At 37.3% G+C, this 17,977-nt stretch overlaps 1 protein-coding gene across 1 annotated transcript; it reads left to right on the forward strand.

The window, feature by feature from the left end:
- The first annotated feature begins 11,894 nt into the window (after window positions 1-11,894).
- LOC122093952 lies at window positions 11,895-17,940 on the forward strand. Its single transcript, XM_042664517.1, has 4 exons — window positions 11,895-11,941; window positions 16,541-16,883; window positions 16,984-17,426; window positions 17,937-17,940. The coding sequence occupies exons 2-4, from the start codon at window positions 16,551-16,553 to the stop codon at window positions 17,938-17,940; spliced, it is 780 nt and encodes a 259-aa protein (XP_042520451.1). The 5' UTR covers window positions 11,895-11,941; window positions 16,541-16,550.
- Window positions 17,941-17,977: the final 37 nt, after the last annotated feature.

The raw sequence follows: 17,977 nt of genomic DNA on the forward strand, positions 1-17,977 counted from the left end.
ACCATACTCGAATCAAGGGTTTAAAGCTTGGGTATGGTGAATGTTCACAAAACCCAACTTTTCTTACCTCCAACTGTAGATCTAGAGTTAAAGATTACTCTCCCGGCACCGGAATGGCAAGACCGAGCTTCGGCGCCGCTGAAATCCCCCTTTTCTTCCTCTTCCTTCTCTTCCTTTCTTCTTCCCTTTCTTTTCTCTCTCCTCTTTACTTTTCTCACCAACGTACGGGGGTAATAAATGGAAAGAAAAGAAAATCATAAAGCCTTATATACCATTCCTAATTAAGTGAATAGTGCACTTGGATGGGTCACTCAGGTGGGTGCACCCACCTGTCCTACCCACCTGAGAGCCAAAACTTGAGATTTTGATCGGGTTCGGACCTCGGCGCGAACCCCACCCCAGGAATACGATGTAGCATACGTATATACCTTAAAATATGGATATAATACCTGTTTTATCCGTACATAGCCTTATGGTAGGTGCACGTACACGGTTTGGGCACTCCCGTCTCTTCTGGCACTGGCTCGGACTTGTCGGGCCAGCCGGTGTTTAAGGTCACCAGTGCCATCATAGCCCATAAGGAACCCGCTCTAATTTCCTCTGGCTCGGTTCCTGCATGGTTAAACCGGTTCAACCGCGAAATCAGACCGGGTTTAAGAAGCGGGGTATTACACCTTGGGTATTGGAGGGGTGTTCAGAAGCTACAATGGAAACTACTGTTATTTGTTCTAGTCCTATTTGTTTTAGGACTTGAAATCCTATTTAAGAGTTATGTTTCATTGGCTGTTCATCTTGGTTTTACGCTAAGTTGGAAGAAATGTTGGAGAAGATCAATCACATGGTAGTTTCCTTGATGATGACCAGATTGAGGGATGATGGGTCCTCACTTGCGTTGCCTATCCTGCATCACAATCTGATGTGGTTGTTGACACCCACATGTTCATTGGTTGATCATCTCTATCTGTTGCAATAAAAGTTGTACTCTAAAGAGAGTCAAATCTGTCATTTCTTTCCTTATGTTTCTTTTGGGAGATAGAACGCTACTTGGTTGCGTGGCCAGTGTGCTAGCACCTGGGCCCATGGGAATGTGTGCATAGGCATTCAACCAGAGGGGCAATGGCATCTTTTCATGGCATCCTGTGTCTGGGTGTAGACCAGTTAGTGCTCTTTTTCCCTTTTCATTTTAATTTATCTAGCTTGGTTTGTATGAGTGTTCTGCTTCTAAAAGAGTAATTTAATGTCTTGTAATTGCAAACAAGATTCTTGTATCCTTTCTTTAGATGATGCATATGAATTTCTGTTTTTGTCTTTTTTCCTTTTGAAGAGGTTATCATAGAAGCTATTAATACCAGCAAAAACCCATTTCTGGACAATTTACTAGTTATGTAATTTAGTTACCTTGACAGATTGGGCCACAAGTAGGGTCGATCTCCTCTTTAGGGGTGAGTAGAGGCTTCTCCAAAAATCAGCTGGATCTGAAAGGGGGAACTTAAAAATCAATGGAGTCAGGGTTTTGGAGAAAAAACCTTGATTCTTGGAAAATTGCAGATGGGTAGGGTCTTCAGTCTTGCAAGCAATGATGGATACTTCTACGAGCTGTACTTTTTTTTTTTTTATAGGTAATTGATGCATATTAAGAAGAGAAAGAACAGAAGATATACAAAATAAGGCAGTCCCATAAAACCTCTTTAGATAGGCCTAAAGGAGGAGAAAGGAACCCCAAACAAGCAAGACAATCCCTACTAACACAAAGAAACCATAGTACAAGGTTAATTACATCCAATAGTAGACTTATCAGCATCATTTCTTACTAGAGCACGCAGCTCATCAGTAAAATCTGACGGATCAATTACCATCTCCAAAACCTACGTATAAAAATGGGGCCAAATAGTCCGTTGGCTGAAATTCCCTCTAAACATGCTTAAACTCCCTTCTGGAAAGCAACTCCGTAAGATAATGGATCTTACTCTTCAGATCTTGCTGCAAATTCCTATCCATACAAAGAATAGGATTCTTGTAGATAGCATACATTTCCATACTCAAAACTGATCGCGTATCACCAATTCTAGCATAAGCAATGATGGCAGTCCCCTTATCATCTCGAACAAAACCTCTATAGGAGGCTTTGTCTTGAAAGTGCTCCATCGCAGTGAAGAGCAACCCATTTTTTGGGGCGAATAAAACCTATGCAGTACTTGACCTTCAAGTGGAGGAGGTTTGATCTTAATAGTAGGAAGAATCAAACACCAACAATGGAAGAATAAAAAATTGCAGGGGTAGGGAAAGTACTTTAATTGATATCTTGCAAGGTTTTAGGGTTTATACCATTCTGGTGAGATAGAGGGTAGTAGCTAGATTCATAAGAATCACCTCATTAGTGCTGCCTGCCCTGTGAGGGATTTAGAGAGACACAAGGAGAGAAGAAGGTGGAGAATGGTTTTGATGATGGCTTGCGATAGAGAGACGGAAGAGAGGAGGGAGGCTGAAAACCTAGATCAAAATTTTTGTCTCTAATACCATGTTAACAGCAAAACGAGGATAGAATGCTTGAATGACCAAAGAGGTCAGTCAAGCCTTTATTTATAATAGAGGAGCATAAAACAAAAGAAACTAAAATTACAAGTATGGCACCCCCTCTAGCCGATTCTCATTAATTTCTACTCATATAATGTAGAAATATGTGTTTTAGAGTTAAAGATTAATCAACTATGTTAGATTTTAACTCCTCATTTGTGTTGTAAACTAGAATCATCATAATGTATTTGCTTTTTTCCTAAGTTGTAGTTGTATTAGTGATTTCAATTCATTGTTTTTACTTGTTGCTTTTGTAGTTTCAGATCATTTTAAAACCTTAGTACAAAATGAGATCAGAGGACTAAACAATGCAAATTATATACAAAATGAGCTAGTAAACTGTGTTACAAGGAAAAACACTATAGCGGCTAGTCTATTTTATATGTGGTCGCAGAATTTGATGTGAAGTTTCCTTTTGATTGCTTAGAAGGCATTGACTTCTACACCTGTGTCTGTAGTAAATGCATCATAGATACCACAAATCTGGATCATGCCCTTCAACATTATATTATATTGACTTTTTAAACTGCAGTTGTGACGCAGTTTGGTGATGGATTTAGAATATCTTTTATTTACTTTCCTTTTTAGAGTTAGAATTAGTATGGAAGATTTTTATTTGAGTGAGAATTTTATTTCTATTTTAGTTAGATGCAATATTTGTTTCAAATAGGAAAGTAGGTCTGTTTGCAGTCTTTAAATAGGTTTATTGAACTCAACTGGGATTTTTTAGAATTGAATGAAGTGAAAAATTTATGTTTTTGGTTTGAACAATGGCTGCCGACCCTCATTTCCCCCTCTCTGAATTTTTCTAACCTTATTTCTCTCCATCTCTCTCTTCTGGTTTTCTCTTACCTTCTTCTTCTCACTTTATTTCTTCTTCCTTATCCTTTTTTTTTTTTCTGGGTTTTCTTATTATACTCCATTATGGCTAAAAGTTGCGGATCACAAAAATAGATGGGTTGTTCTCTTTTGTGACTGGTCTTTTGACCTAAGGCTTTAAACGACAATATCCCCTCCCTTGGCGAATAGACCCTTAGAGCTTCATGTGTCGTAAACCATCATTGCTGTGAAGAATCGAACCTGCAACTCAGGTTGGTTTAGTATACTGCCCAGATTGGTTGCAGACACTGACTGGTAGCATAATACCAAATCTCGAAGCTTCCGATGCATGCTTCTAGGAGTCCTTAGTGCTACGAACCCCTGCCTGAAAGGTCATGTCCAGCAGGCCAAAGATGAGAGAGTTCTTGTCGTTCTTCTGCCAGCTTCTGCCCTATTCTTCTTGGCTGAAGGTTGAAGACAACCTAAACCAGAATCGTGGCTTGCCTGTTTCTAAAATGTATTTTTTCCTTTTAGCTATTATTCTCTTTGTGACTTTGTCCTTTGTGTTTTCAAAATACCCCTACTTTGTCCCCTTTTACCTCCAACCTTCGCCTTAGTTTTGCTTCCTAATTTATCCCTTCACAATAATTCCTAATTTCCTCCATATTGATGTGGATCTAGGTTCCAACAGTCGGAATCGGATTGCTTATGGGCTCACAATCAACAAATATTTTAATCTAAACAAACCAGTGGCAGTACTGTGATTTTTGGCACAACTTAGAACCCATTTTAGGATGAAATGGCAGAATGGGATAGATCTGGAATTAATTTCAAAGAAATCTCAATTCTGGACATTAAATTGGGGTTTAGAATAAAGAGTGGCAGGTTTGTAATTAACAGAGTATGCAAGGGTCTAAATAGCTAAACATGGATTTGACACAAGAGTAATTAGAATTTATTTGGTAGGGATAAACTAGGAAATAAAATAAGAATAGGGGATATGAGAGAATTAAAACAAATATAAGGGTAATATAGGAAATCAAGATAAGAGGGAATAAACATCATAAACTCACAACTAGTTCATCTTCTTCCTAGGGCCAAAACAGGGGCGGAAAGGTCGGACAACTTCAAATCCATAGAAGTTCCTCAGCAGGTCTCGGTTTGCTCTGAAACTTCAAGCGAGGATTCCCAAGGAGGTGCTCTAACAAACCCACAAAACTTACCTTGGAATCCGTAGGTTGGAAGGCTGCGGGAGGAACCTGAAATAGGATCTGGCTACAGCATGGGGTTTATTCGTGAACCAGTCTTGTAACCCGCTGCAGAGGAGGACTTTGGAGGTGATCCTCTAAGGTCTGAATTGCCTTCAAAGTAGGAGCCTTCGACCAAAATTTCAGAGTCAACCGGTACAGAACGAGGATGCAACAAGCTCTTTTTCTGTGTTAGGTGTCACCGCCCAGCAGAGATGGTGTTTTGTAACCAGTAACAGGGAATACAGAAACAGGGAAAGAAGAAGAGAGGAGAGGGAACCAGAATAATAAGAGGAAGAAGAGAATGAAAAGAGAAAGAAGAGAAGAAATTGAAAAATTTTAGAGGAAGAAGAAGGGGGAATTGGCAGCCATGGTTCTCATATCAAAACTCTTAATCAAATTTCTATTCTTCAAAATCTAAAAGTTGAGTTCTTTACATGGCTATATTTAAAGAAAAATAATGACATAATTTTGAAGCTAATTAAAAATGGAAACTAAACCTAGATAGCAACTAAAATAAAAATCAAATCTAAATAAAAGACTGCTAATCTAATCTCTAACCAATAAAGGAAGATAAATAAAAATCAAGTCAAAAGATAGTTCCCTAAATCCATCGCCAAGCTGCATCACATATCCCATCATTTACTTGAACCTCCATTTACCTTTTAAGATCCCTTTTTAATTACAAGTCTACCATACCCTTCTAAAGTTCCATTTATTTACAATTCTGCCATTTAATGAAGCTTTATTTCAATACAACCTATCATTGGTTATTGTCTTTGTTTTATTGAGTGTCTAAGTGGATCTTAAGCGATCCGATTTCAATCTCTTGGAACCCGGATCCTCATCAAACTGTGGTCACTTTTATTTTTTCTTATATGGCTTTCCATATGACAGGAGGAGATCCAGAGAAAAACCGGTTATGTTGCTATGCAATGAGAGGAGATTCTTGATGTTGATGCAAATACATCAATAGATCAACTCTCGGAGGATCAAAATGTCAAAATGCCAAAGGTTTGTTAAAGTATTGGTGGCTAGTTTTCTACTTTCTCTTTAGTTTTTTTGAGTTTCCTTTTTCTTGCGTGTTGGATGTGATTATCCTTTAACTCAGATATTCAGTTGTTGTAATTAGAGAACAAACGAGTTCAATTGCTATTGAGACAAGAGTACTTGTAATTTCTATAGAGCAAAGGAGATTAGGATTTCACTTTAGTAATTGCCTACTCTCCTGACTTGATTTATTGAATTGTAGGACCTTTTTGAAATAATGAAATTGTAATTGTATTTTAATCAATGAATGCTTATGATTTCTTTTACGTGTGTTAATAGAAATATGTTTAGTAATCAAGTCAAATACGTAAGTGTAAAATAGTCTTAGAAACAGTTGTTCTCCACAAAAACTTTTTCTTGAAAGTATAAAAGGTAGATCCAGATTTATTTAAGCAGTTGGGACAATTTAAGTGGTTGAGTTCTTTGGCACTTGACGATCTTAAGCTTCATGAATTTCATAAAGCTTCTTTTGTTTCAACAGGAAAAAGAAAAAAAAAATTCGTGGAAAATTAATTTTTTGGACGGAGGGGGGTGTGGCATACAACGTTTTAGACTTAAAAGACTCCTCAGACAGACATTACCAATGCGTTTGGCACACAACCACAATTCTAACTTTGTGCTGTTAAAACCTTAAGGAGTTCCTTTCTTCCTGTGATTGTTGTCTTGATATCGGTTAAATCACAATAAGAATCCAAATTGAGGGAAGAACAACCAACGAGCATGATTATAATCCATTGCCCTAGTGGATCATAGATTCATAGACCATAGTCATCCTAGTTAAGTATATTTTTCCTTTGTGTCCCTTCACAATCAGCTATGTTTATGTCTCTTCTAGAGTCCATGGATCTTAAACGACCATGTCATGTACTAGCCTTTCATCCTGACTTTTAATCTGACTCAGATCATAATTGCTAACATGGTTGCGAATACAAATTACATAGGATATATTGAGTTTGAAATCTCCTCGAGGAAATGCTTTCTGTAACTTAGGTGGTTGTTGATTGGGATACTGTAACACCCCGACCCCATTAACCTTGTACAATATTGTCCTCTTTGGCTCATGGGCCTCAAGGATTTAAAATACGTTATAAAGCCTTGAGGCCTATAGGCCAAAGAGAACAATATTATGCAAGGTTAATGGGGCTAGGGCATTACAAATGGTATCAGAGCAGACCTCGACAGTGTGTGGGGTCACAGCGGCAATGTTGTGTTGAAAGGGGGGAAGATTGTGACACCCAAGAATACGATAAGTACTAGACTCGCCTAGGAGATCGGTGAGGTGTCCCCACCAAGAATATAACAAGTACCAGGGGGTTTGGGTGTATAGACTTTAGTTCGACATCGCCTAGGGAGAGATTACTGGGCTAGTTAATAACTTCTAGCCTCCTTAACATGGCACAACGTGTTTTAAAGCCTTGAGGTCTATGGGCCAAAGAGGACAATATTGTGTAAGATTAATGGAGCTGAGGCGTTACAAATGGTATCAGAGCAGACCTCGACAGTGTGTGGGACACAAAAGGGACGTTGTGCCAAAAGGGGGGAAGATTGTGACACCCAAGAATACGTCAAGTATCAGAGCCACTTGGGAGATCGGTGATATGTCCCCACCAAGAATACGGTAAATACCAAGGAGTTTGGGAGATCATTGAAGGTGTACAAACTTTAGTCCCACATCGCCTAGGGAGAGATTACTGGGCTAGTTAATAACATCTAGCCTCCTTAACACGGCATAATACATTTTAAAGTCTTGAGGCTCATGGGCTAAAGAAGACAATATTGTGCAATGTTAATGGGGCCGGGGCGTTACAGATGCAATCCTTCAAACTTGGAAGGATTGGGAGGTAGGTGTTGCTGCTCTAGAGCTTACATGGGTATTTGAATGGGTTGCCCTTACGCCTTTCCTTCATATTAGCAGGGAAATGAGCAGGTAATAACTACAACCATTCAACCCTGATTGCCAGTAAGTGCCAGCCCTTGGATGCAATTCTTTCATCAGGAATAGGAGGCTGGGCCTCATATGGTTGAGAAAGACCACTCTTACAGTCTTACTCCATTTCTTCCCAAGTTAGAAATGGTTAGCTGCGGCCTGTGGGCAATATTTGGCTGGTGAGAGACGTCACATAGTTAAAGAGAAACTCAAGAAATGGTTGTCTGTACAAGTCCGTGCCTTATTTATTTGTATATTATTTTGTAAAGTAAAATATAACTGAAATCAAGATGGTACTTGAAAATGCAAATCACGAGGAGAGTGATGAATTTAATGAACCAGAATCTAATCACCATGATCAGAAGGAAAAATATCATATTTTTTACGCTTGAGGTATGGCATGTAAACAGATCAAATACGAATTGAATATGAATCAGATGTGATCGGATATGGATACCTCTAAATGAATATGGATGTGAATCTTTGACTAATTGTTTACATTTTTTACTTGTGTAATCCGGAGTTTCCTCCTCTCAATGAATACAATTTGCTCTCAATCCATCTTTTTAAGCTGTCTTAGCTCTTTTCCTCATTCTGTAGTACTTGTCTAAACTTTAAAAATCCTCAAAATTATTAATTAGTTAATTTATCGTTATAATTGATTATATTTAATTGGACTGAGTACCAGTATTTTCCGAATAATTTGAATTCTTCAAGAATCATCAAAATTATTAATTAGTTAATTTATTATTATAATTGATTATTTAATCTAGATAATTATTTTCCTTCAATAAAAAAATTTATTTATTTGAATTTGAATCTGGATACCCTTGACTGATTACGAAAAGAATGAAGATGTAGTTGTTTGATAGTTTGACTAGTGTATATTGTACACTTTTTGTGACTTTCTTCAAATTTATTTAGCATGGCTTACAGTTTGGGGCTAGGTATTCTCGATTACTCCATCTCTCTCCTTTTTCTTATTCTCTTTCCCACCACCAGCAGATCCATCTGCTTGATCTGCTTAGTGGAAACTAATATAGATGATCAAAGGATTTTGATTTTCTCATTGAAAAAATCCAGTATGATTGGGTACAGTTGGATCACATTTCTATTGGACTATCAAGAACCTTGATGTTTTCTATGTTAAAAACTGCATGTATTAAAACTCTACTATTTGGATGCCACTTATGAACTTAAGATGAATGACATCATTGTTTGGATGAAGTCTGGAATCTGTTGGATGTTATAACTCATGATACGTGATTGTGTTTTACTTGAAACTAAAATGTGGACCCATGAAGCTATTGTTGTTGTGTTTTTTTTTGGGTGGAGTTCTAATAGTTACTTATTTCTCACTAGTAAATGTCTCAGGAGGAGAGGGGTTGTTTGTCATATTTTTTAAATAAAGAAGCTTGATCATAATTGTCATGGCGTCAAATCGATCCAAGGCGGTGGAGGTGTGGCTAATCGATTTGGCGATGAATAGCCCATTATGGCGTTACCATGGCAGTTAAATCGCCCATGTATCATTTTTTATTTTCCCTATTTTCTAAAGTTACGTAGTATGCTACTTTTTTATTTTCCCTATTCTCTAAAGTTATTTAGCATGCTACAAGCCTACAATATTTACCCTATAACATATAAAACCAACATTAAGCAACATCAAATCATCAAAAATCAACATAGCACTATCAAAATCACCCTGCAATTTACAAAAAATCGACCACCTAGTGAATCAGGCGTAACCTGGCGTCCATGGCGGTGCCATGGCGACGCCTATCAGCCAATGGTGACCACCATTTGTGAGTCACGTAAATCGTAACATTGCCATGAACTTCTTTTTCCGCTAGGACGCCAAATCGCCGCCTTGACGATGCCTAGACAACTATGAGCATGATGATGCCAATGAGGTTGGCAATGCTGTGTGTCTCCAAAATTCTATTATATAATGATTTAATGCCTACAATCCATGTTTCAGAATCTCCACTGTCCAAATATTTTCTCTTGTATGCTTATCAATTCTTTTCGTTGGTTCATTTTTATCATTCATTAATTAGCAGTATCTAGGCTCTAGAGCCACAACAATGGTAAAGTGTTCCTGGGATATGGGGACTCGTATCTCATTGTCTGTGCTTGGAAGATCTGGACCAACCTTTGAATATTGGCCTCTCTGTGAAGTGGGGGTTAAGCTGCATGCATAATGGCACTCCCCAGATCCTGCAGTGGTGAGGGCCTTATGCACTGGATATACCTTTTTTTTTTTTTTTAAGAGATTAACTGGGCCAAAAATCAGCTTGAACATATTAGTAGCAAGTTGTACCGGGGGTGTGGGGGGATGCTAAAGCATATTGTTTGCATCAAATGGCAAAAATCGCAGTTTTGGCATAAGTTATCCTTTTCGTCAGGGCCATGGGATCCATTCAGCAGTGGGTCCCAATCATCTGAATGTAGTAGGCACTAGTAAACAGAAATATGAGTTTCACCTGGATAAACACAGAAAGATGTTGCCACTTGCTTGTGCACACACCAGTGTCTTCAGACCATAGACCGGGTGGTTGGAAAGTCTGGACTGCAAGCCGATTAGCCAGGTGGTCCGTTCCAACACTCTCTTTGTTCTCTGAAAAACCATTGACTGGTCAATTGACAATTCGGTCTGAACGATTCGTCCATTTACATTGTTCAGATTAGATGGTTGGACCGTTGAACCATCCTAGCCTTCAGGAGCAGCCTGTTTTATAAAAATATATGTCGGGCTGCACCCTGGTAGAATCGAACCAAGGACCTCTCTATTAAAGCACCAAGACTAACCACTGTGCAGCGCATGTTTTTGGCTTATCATATCTCACAAAAAGTAATATATAATGTAATGAAAAATATGTTTCTCGAGAGAATCATCTGAACCATCGATCTTTTTGCCTGAACCGTTCAAAGACAGGTACAGTTTTAAAAACATTGGCATTACATGCACACACACACAGACACACCCAAAAAAAAAAATATATGCAGGTATACACTCGGATCTCAGTAAAAAGAAGGAAACAGGATGAAATTAGAATTTGAAAACATAATTCTTATGGGATTCTTGTTCATCTATATTTTCTTTTTCTTCTTATCTCAGATTATGATTATAGTGGAGACAAGGCTAGGACAGTTAACCCAAAATATAAGAAATAGGAAAGCAATCTGGAAATTGCACCTTTCTAGAGGAAAACAATGACTGAAAGTGTCAAGAAACGCAATTCTAAGTGGGATTTGGTAGTAGAAACTGATGTCCTTGCTGAAAGCGGACATGGAAATATTTGTCCTGATAAAGCAGGCGAGCCCATTTGTAATAAAGAATCAAGCCCAGGATGGAATTCTCTGAAGGTTGCTGTTAGACAACATCCAAGGTGGTCTAACATGGAGTCAAACAAAATTGGGAAGCATTTACCTGCAGGAAGAGATGCAGAGCAGGATGAGAGTCCAGACAGAGACACTAAGGGGGCGTTTGGTTCGATTTATCCATCGGACCAGATCCCAGGGAATCAGTTTCCAATTTAAATTAAACCGTTTGGTTCATTTTTGTGAAAAATCGGTTCGGAGTCATGGTGGCCAGTAGAATCAGGGTAACCAACTAAAAACCATGATTCATCCGGATTAACCTATTGAGGTTAATCCGGAATCGAGTCACGATTCCGGAGGTTCGTATAAAAGCGATGGATTCAAGTTGAATCCATTTCCACATCATCCTGCGATTCTCCCGGTGAAGTCCGACCGAGGTTCAGCGACGGTGACGCAACAGGTAAGATTCTGCGATTCTTCTTCTCCTTCTTCTCCTTCTTCTTATTCCTCTTCTTCTTCTTCTTCTTCTGCTTCCTCTTCTTCTTCTTCCTCTGCTTCCTCTGCTTCCTCTGCTTTCTCGTCTTCGTCTTCTTCCGCTCATCTTCTTCTGCTTCGAGATCTTCTTCCTCTTCCTCTTCCTCTTCCTCTTCGTCTTCGTATTAGTTTTCTTCTTCTTCTTCTTCTTCTTCTTCGTATTTTTCTTCTTTCTTCCTTCTCTTTTTCTTCTTCATTATTTGTGTCTAGGGTTTCTAACATTTACCCTCTGGCCATGCCAGCTCGCATCTGAGAAGAACACCTAAAACCGAGTTGATTGAAGGTGAGATTCCCCTCTTATTTGTATTTTTCTTTGTATTCTTGGGCTTCATTTGTGTTTTATTAGGATTATTGAAGTTCGGTTTCTATTTTTCAGGTTGTAACTTCATATCTAGGGTTTACCCTATTTCCAAATCAGACGATCGACTCCAAGGTTTGAAGAACTAGAATCGAAGTTTGATTTAAGGTTAGATTTCGACATTTATGTGATTTTTTTCTTCTTTGGAACCATGTTCTTACTGTAATGTAAATTCGGTTTCAGTTTTCCTTCTTCTTCTTCTATGGTGAAACAATATATGATTATGTGATATGTTTCTTACTGTAAGTTGAATGACTGAAAACAGAATTGATTTCATTGCATCTATCGCAGGGATAAGGAACAACTAGATTTAAGATAAAATCAATAACTTAATGAATATAAATCTGATTAGGTCAAAAGGTTGAGTGAAATATTTATCAAGGGGAACATTCCAGTAAAGTTTGATTGAAAACTGATAGCTAGATTCATGTTACGAAAGAATCCTATAGGAAATAGGACAGTTAAAGAATTGCAAAATCGATGGATAGTTTGGGGCTCTAAGACAGAGCACAGTCAAGGTATTACAGAGATAACCAAACAAAGAACTGAAACCAGGAAACAGAAATTTAAAATCAGAGCCAAGAAACCAGAATTGGAAGAATAATAGTTGGAGAAGGTTTCCTAAAATTGATTGGAAAACTGAGAGATAAACAAAATCCGAAACTTGTAATTAGTAAGTCAAATAAATACCAAAAATCAGCAGAGTTAAATTAAGATTAACCCCAAAACTGGAACTATAACTAACCTGAAAATTAAACTAGAATATTCTAACAGAATAGCAATCACGGGGAAGACAGTTCATAAAACCTAACTTGGTATGAGATGGAGGATTGAATAGAGATTAGGGAAAGATAATCATTCAGGAATCCACCTGATTGCAGGCTTGGAATCCACCAAAGTCTCACTTCTGAAACCACTGAAGCACCACTCAGAATCCACAGAGTAAACATCTAAATCCCCGAATGTCCAAGGCTCTAAGCCTGAAATCCAAAGACCAGGAAAGCAACAAATTCATCAATTCATTCATCAAAATTTGTTTTGAGGCTGTAGTACCTCACATACACTTAAAGAGTTTGAGTAAGACAGACTCTGACTCTAAAAAGAAAAGACTAAAGTGCTATTAGTCTCTCACACCCTCTCTCTCTCATTCATTTTCTTGAGGATCTGTTCACGTCAGGAACTGTTGAAGCTATCTGTTAGTGTCAAGAACTGTTGAAGCATTAGCCGGACATTTTCTCCCAGGTTTGGCTTTTATCCCTAGTGTATAGAACTGAGAACCATGCAGAAGCCTAGAAAAGGTCTCCTACTGAGTCTGAAAATTTTATTCTCCAACCTGTCTACGCCAATAAAACCAAACATGAAATAATGACTCATAGTGTTAATCCCCTAATATTTGGAAAAGCCATTGAGATTGGAAAAAGATTAAATGATGAATACATCTGTATCCTTCAATGAACTCCATAATCTTGGAATTCACTCAACTGTGATTATTGGGTCTTTGGGCTTCTTTTTTTTTCTTTTACTGGGTTAGTAGGGAACATAATTGAAACGATTGGCTACTAGTAAGGCAACTGTGAATGGTTGGGTAGCTTACACTTTATAATGGTTGTTTCAACTTCCATGCTTGAGAAGAGATAAAACAAAACTTCTTGTCAGCTCAAAAAATAAGTAATGATAAAGCATTATCTAATCCTCTTTCAGCCACAAGAAATATAGAATAAGTTTCTTTTTAGGTGATTGGATTTAGCTATATGATTTCCACTTCCACTTAGGTTGGAAGGCTGAACTCAATCCTAAATGCATATCAGGTATACAGCCATGGAGATCAATTTGCAAATGTTTTCTCACTCAAAGTTCTTGTTGACAAGCACTTTTTTTTTTTTTTTTTTTAATATCTTTGGTCCAAAAGAAGTTCTGGGCCTTCTGATATATAATACCATTGTACAAATAAATTTCATTTTTTATTTATAAAATTGTAATTTCTGTAAGAAATTGCTAGAAATTATTTCATTTCCTTACATTTTATCTTGACAATACAATTTTCTTTGGTTTGTGTTTCACCATTTCATTTATCTAGTTTTTTTTTTTGGTTCAATTTACCATATACAACTAAATGCATTTTCAATTCATGAATCACAAACTAAACTAAACTATCAAATTTATAATTTTTTTAAAATAAGGCATTGGATTCATGTAATTAACTCTATTCTGCTTCCCAATATCCAACCCTATATTCTATCTTTTTTTTTTTCTGAAAATATCATATAAATATATTCTACAAATTCAAATCAACTATAACCATAATATTAAGCAATTATTAGGCAATTGTAGATTACAACCATTTGAAAATGGGGAAAGAAAGATAATTAGAGAAGGTTGAGACAGAAACACCACCTCTCTCCTAAAAATTATTTAAAAAGAAAAAAATATTATTGTAATCAAAGTTGATGAAAAATAAATTGTAAATATAAAAAGGATAACTTGATAATTGAAATAAGTGTATGACATCATCTATTTATAAAATATTTATTAGGGTAGAGTTATTCAAGACCTAGTGTAGATATAAAAGGTGGTAACCGTAGCTATTTGAATGGGTTGATAATAACTTGGTTTCATGTTCTGTTTTTTTGGGTCATGTAGACAGATGAATATCTGACATGGTTTGTTATGGAAGCAGAAAAAAAGGTTGAATCTCACAACCTTCCCGTGGGTACTCAGTAACAATTTGTTTTTTCTTTGCCATTGCTTCTTTTTACCCCATTACATGATCTCTTGATGTCTGTTACGATTTAGGAAGAGTCCCCTATCTTCTGTCATGTGTTCTTCTTTTAATTTTTTGTTCTACATCAAACATGAATTGCAATTGAAAACTTGATTTCCAAATTTGTATAGTGATTCCAAGATAGGTGAGTAGAAGACAATATGAGTACCATTTCCAAATTTGTATAGCACAAATTTATTATTTTTTCAATTTGAATGTAGATTTACTTTTACAATGGAGTTTGATGAAGGCTACAGGAGGCGAAGGAAAATCATAATCTTTGCAGCGACTGCTGTTGTTATAGCAGTCGATCAGTATATAAAAAAATATCTGAAGAAAGAGCCATACCATTGTGAACCCCTGCGTGGTATTACTGAAACAGAGAGAATTATCGGTCACACTGATAAAACATGTCGAGAACAAATAAGGTTAAGCAAGAGGGCTTTTTTTAGTTTAAGTCATTTGATTAGGGAGAAGGGTCTACTGAGGGATAGCAGATCTGTGCAAGTGAATGAACAACTAGTTATGTTTCTACATACAGTAGGACATAATGTTAAAAATCGCGTCATTGCACACAAGTTTGGACATTCTGGTGAGACTGTCAGTAGGTACTTTAACATTGTATTGGGAGCAATCATTAAATTGTACCCGATACTATTGAAACCTCCAAGTGTCGAAGTGCATCATCGGATAACAAATAATGAAGGAAGATTTTACCCTTATTTCAAGGACTGCATCGGAGCCATAGATGGGTCCCATATCCCTGCGTGGGTGCATTTAAGCGACCATCCAAGGTTCCGTGATAGGAAGGGTGATATTTTCCAAAATATCCTTGCTGCCTGTGACTTTGACATGAAATATACTTACATTCTTTCTGGTTGGGAAGGATCAGCATCAGATGCTCGAATCTTAGACAATGCATTACATAGAGACGGCGACGAAAAATTGGTGCTGCCACGAGGTAAATATTATCTCGTTGATGCTGGGTATGCTAACCAACAGGGGTTCTTACGTCCATATCGAAACGTTCGATATCATCTGAAGGAGTGGAGAAATATTGATCAGTCACCTACTGATAAAAAGGAATTGTTTAACCTGAGACATTCACAATTAAGAAATGTGATTGAACGTTCATTTGGCCTCCTGAAGTCAAGATTCAAGATCCTGAAAAACCAGCCAGAATATCCTTTCAAAACACAAGCGAGAATTGTGTTGGCATGTGTGTTGTTGCATAACCACATTCTTACACAGAATAATGTTGAAGAAGAAGAACGATGGCTTGATGAAGAGGATGAAGAGGTTGAAGAAGCTAGTACTAGTACCCAATCCACTTCTCACCAAGTAAACGATGATGTTGAAGATGATAGTTCTGATGACGAGGATCATGCGCTGGAGATTGGTGATTGGGATCTATTTCGAGAACAAATTGCTGACCATATGTGGGCTGATTGGGTTGCAGCCGATTTGTCCAACTCAGATTGAGTATTGAAGAACTAGAATATTTGTTATTGATAATATTGCAATTTGGAATGTAAATTTTGATGTGGACAAATTTAAATTTTTTTTTTTTGCATGGTTTGGGATGACTGTATAAACATACTTGGAAGCAGATTTTATTGTAGTATGTGGACTATTATCTAAATTGCAATATTAGGTATATGGATTCCAATATTTAGTAATTGTTATTATTGCTTGATTTAAATTTTTTTTGTTGTGGGATGCATGTATGTGGACTATTATATAAATTGCAGTACAAGGTTTATGGATCTCTCAATTAGTAATTGGGCTTCTTGCTTGGTGTCAAATTTGTGCTGTGGGATGCATGTATGTGGACTATTATCTTTATTAAGCAACTATTAGGTTTATGAATTTCCCAAGTAGTAAGTGTTAATGATTGCTTGATATTAATGAAATATACTCACATTGTATATGGTGTATTTTGTTAGTTTTGATGTGATGGAACCAACAGGAGATTCTAATAGTAGGTCACGGGACATTGCTTCATGGCCTAGCGCCGTTTCTCATTACATGTTGGAGTGTGTATTGAAGCAGTACAAGAGTGGTAAGGGTGGAGATAATGGACTGAAAAAGGAGCAGTTCATTGCAATTGCCAACCAACTGAAGGAGAAATTTTTTACTAGTTACGACTGTGAACAAGTGAGAAACCACTTTCGGATTTGGAAGCAAAGGCTTAGAGCATTGAGTGACCTACAAAAGCAAAGTGGATTGGGTTGGAATGCATCTGAATTGAGATTTGATGCTCCTCAACACTTCTGGAATGAATATAGGGTATAATGGGATTCTTTAAATTGTTCTTTCTATATAATTGTGCGTTTTTTGTTTCTTACTTACAACATAAGCACATTGACATTGTCCTTTATATTGCTAGAAAAAAGAACAAAAGTATTGGAAGGAACATAGTGTGCTCCCAATTCACCTTGAAGTTGGAGCTTTGCTAAGGAAAGAGATGGCAATTGGGAATGATTCAACAGTCCCCTCTGAAGCTGCCACTGAAGTTATGATGGATGTGACAGGTACTCATGTTGAGGGAATAGGGAACAATGATGGTGTTCACTATGAACATATTGAAGAAGAAGAAAGTGTTCCTTCCACTCCCATTGGTAGTACCAGTCGTTCGCGAGGAAGACCTACTGGGTCCGTCAATAGTGGCAGAGAAAAGAGGAAGAAGGGTGTAGCTGAAAAGGTGGTAAGTCCATTGAAACAGATTGCTAACTCAATTGAGAAGATGGTAATGAGTGAATCTCAGACTGAATTTGGGAGAGCCATTATAGATGCTGTTGATGCCATTCCAGACCTCAATTTTCAACAAAAGTTTAAGGCCAAGGAATATTTCATGGCCAAGCGGAATTCTGCCATTATCTTCTTGGGAACAAAAGTAGAAGATAGGCGAAATCTGCTTGAGATGTACTTGCCAGAGATTGAGAAGAATTGAGGTGATAAAAGTAAGTGTTTGGATGGATACCCGACAATGGTTTTATTGAGCAAGAAAATGTATCTGTTTGGTTTAAGTAACTTTTTGGTTTATGTTAAGTCTGTGACAATGGATTAAATGTAGTATTAAGACAGGTTAAGACACTGGTACTTCATGTGTTTCTATCTGAATGATTTCAAGGTTTAAATATGGACAACATCATTCTTATTTGTCCATTTATATAATTGTTTATTTCGTATGGTATATATAGGGATTGCAGGAGCTGCCAATTTATTTGGTTTATGTGCCATTGAAGTCTCCTATTTTTTGTCCATCACTCAGATGGAGGGTGTACTTAATAGTATTTTCTATGCATATAGAGTATTGAAAATGTTTGTGTTAACTTACAGATGACATCGAATATATCCGCTTGTGATATTGCAAAGTGTGA

Source organism: Macadamia integrifolia, chromosome 11 (genome assembly GCF_013358625.1).
Source record: "Macadamia integrifolia cultivar HAES 741 chromosome 11, SCU_Mint_v3, whole genome shotgun sequence".
NCBI classification, from domain to species: domain Eukaryota; kingdom Viridiplantae; phylum Streptophyta; class Magnoliopsida; order Proteales; family Proteaceae; genus Macadamia; species Macadamia integrifolia.

Bases quoted from the DNA above. Each gene is read 5' to 3' on its own strand.
- LOC122093952 (XM_042664517.1), top strand. From the start codon at position 16,551: ATGGAACCAACAGGAGATTCTAATAGTAGGTCACGGGACATTGCTTCA. The intron at 16,884-16,983 runs GTATAATGGGAT...TTATATTGCTAG, and splicing joins ACTTCTGGAATGAATATAGG to AAAAAAGAACAAAAGTATTG.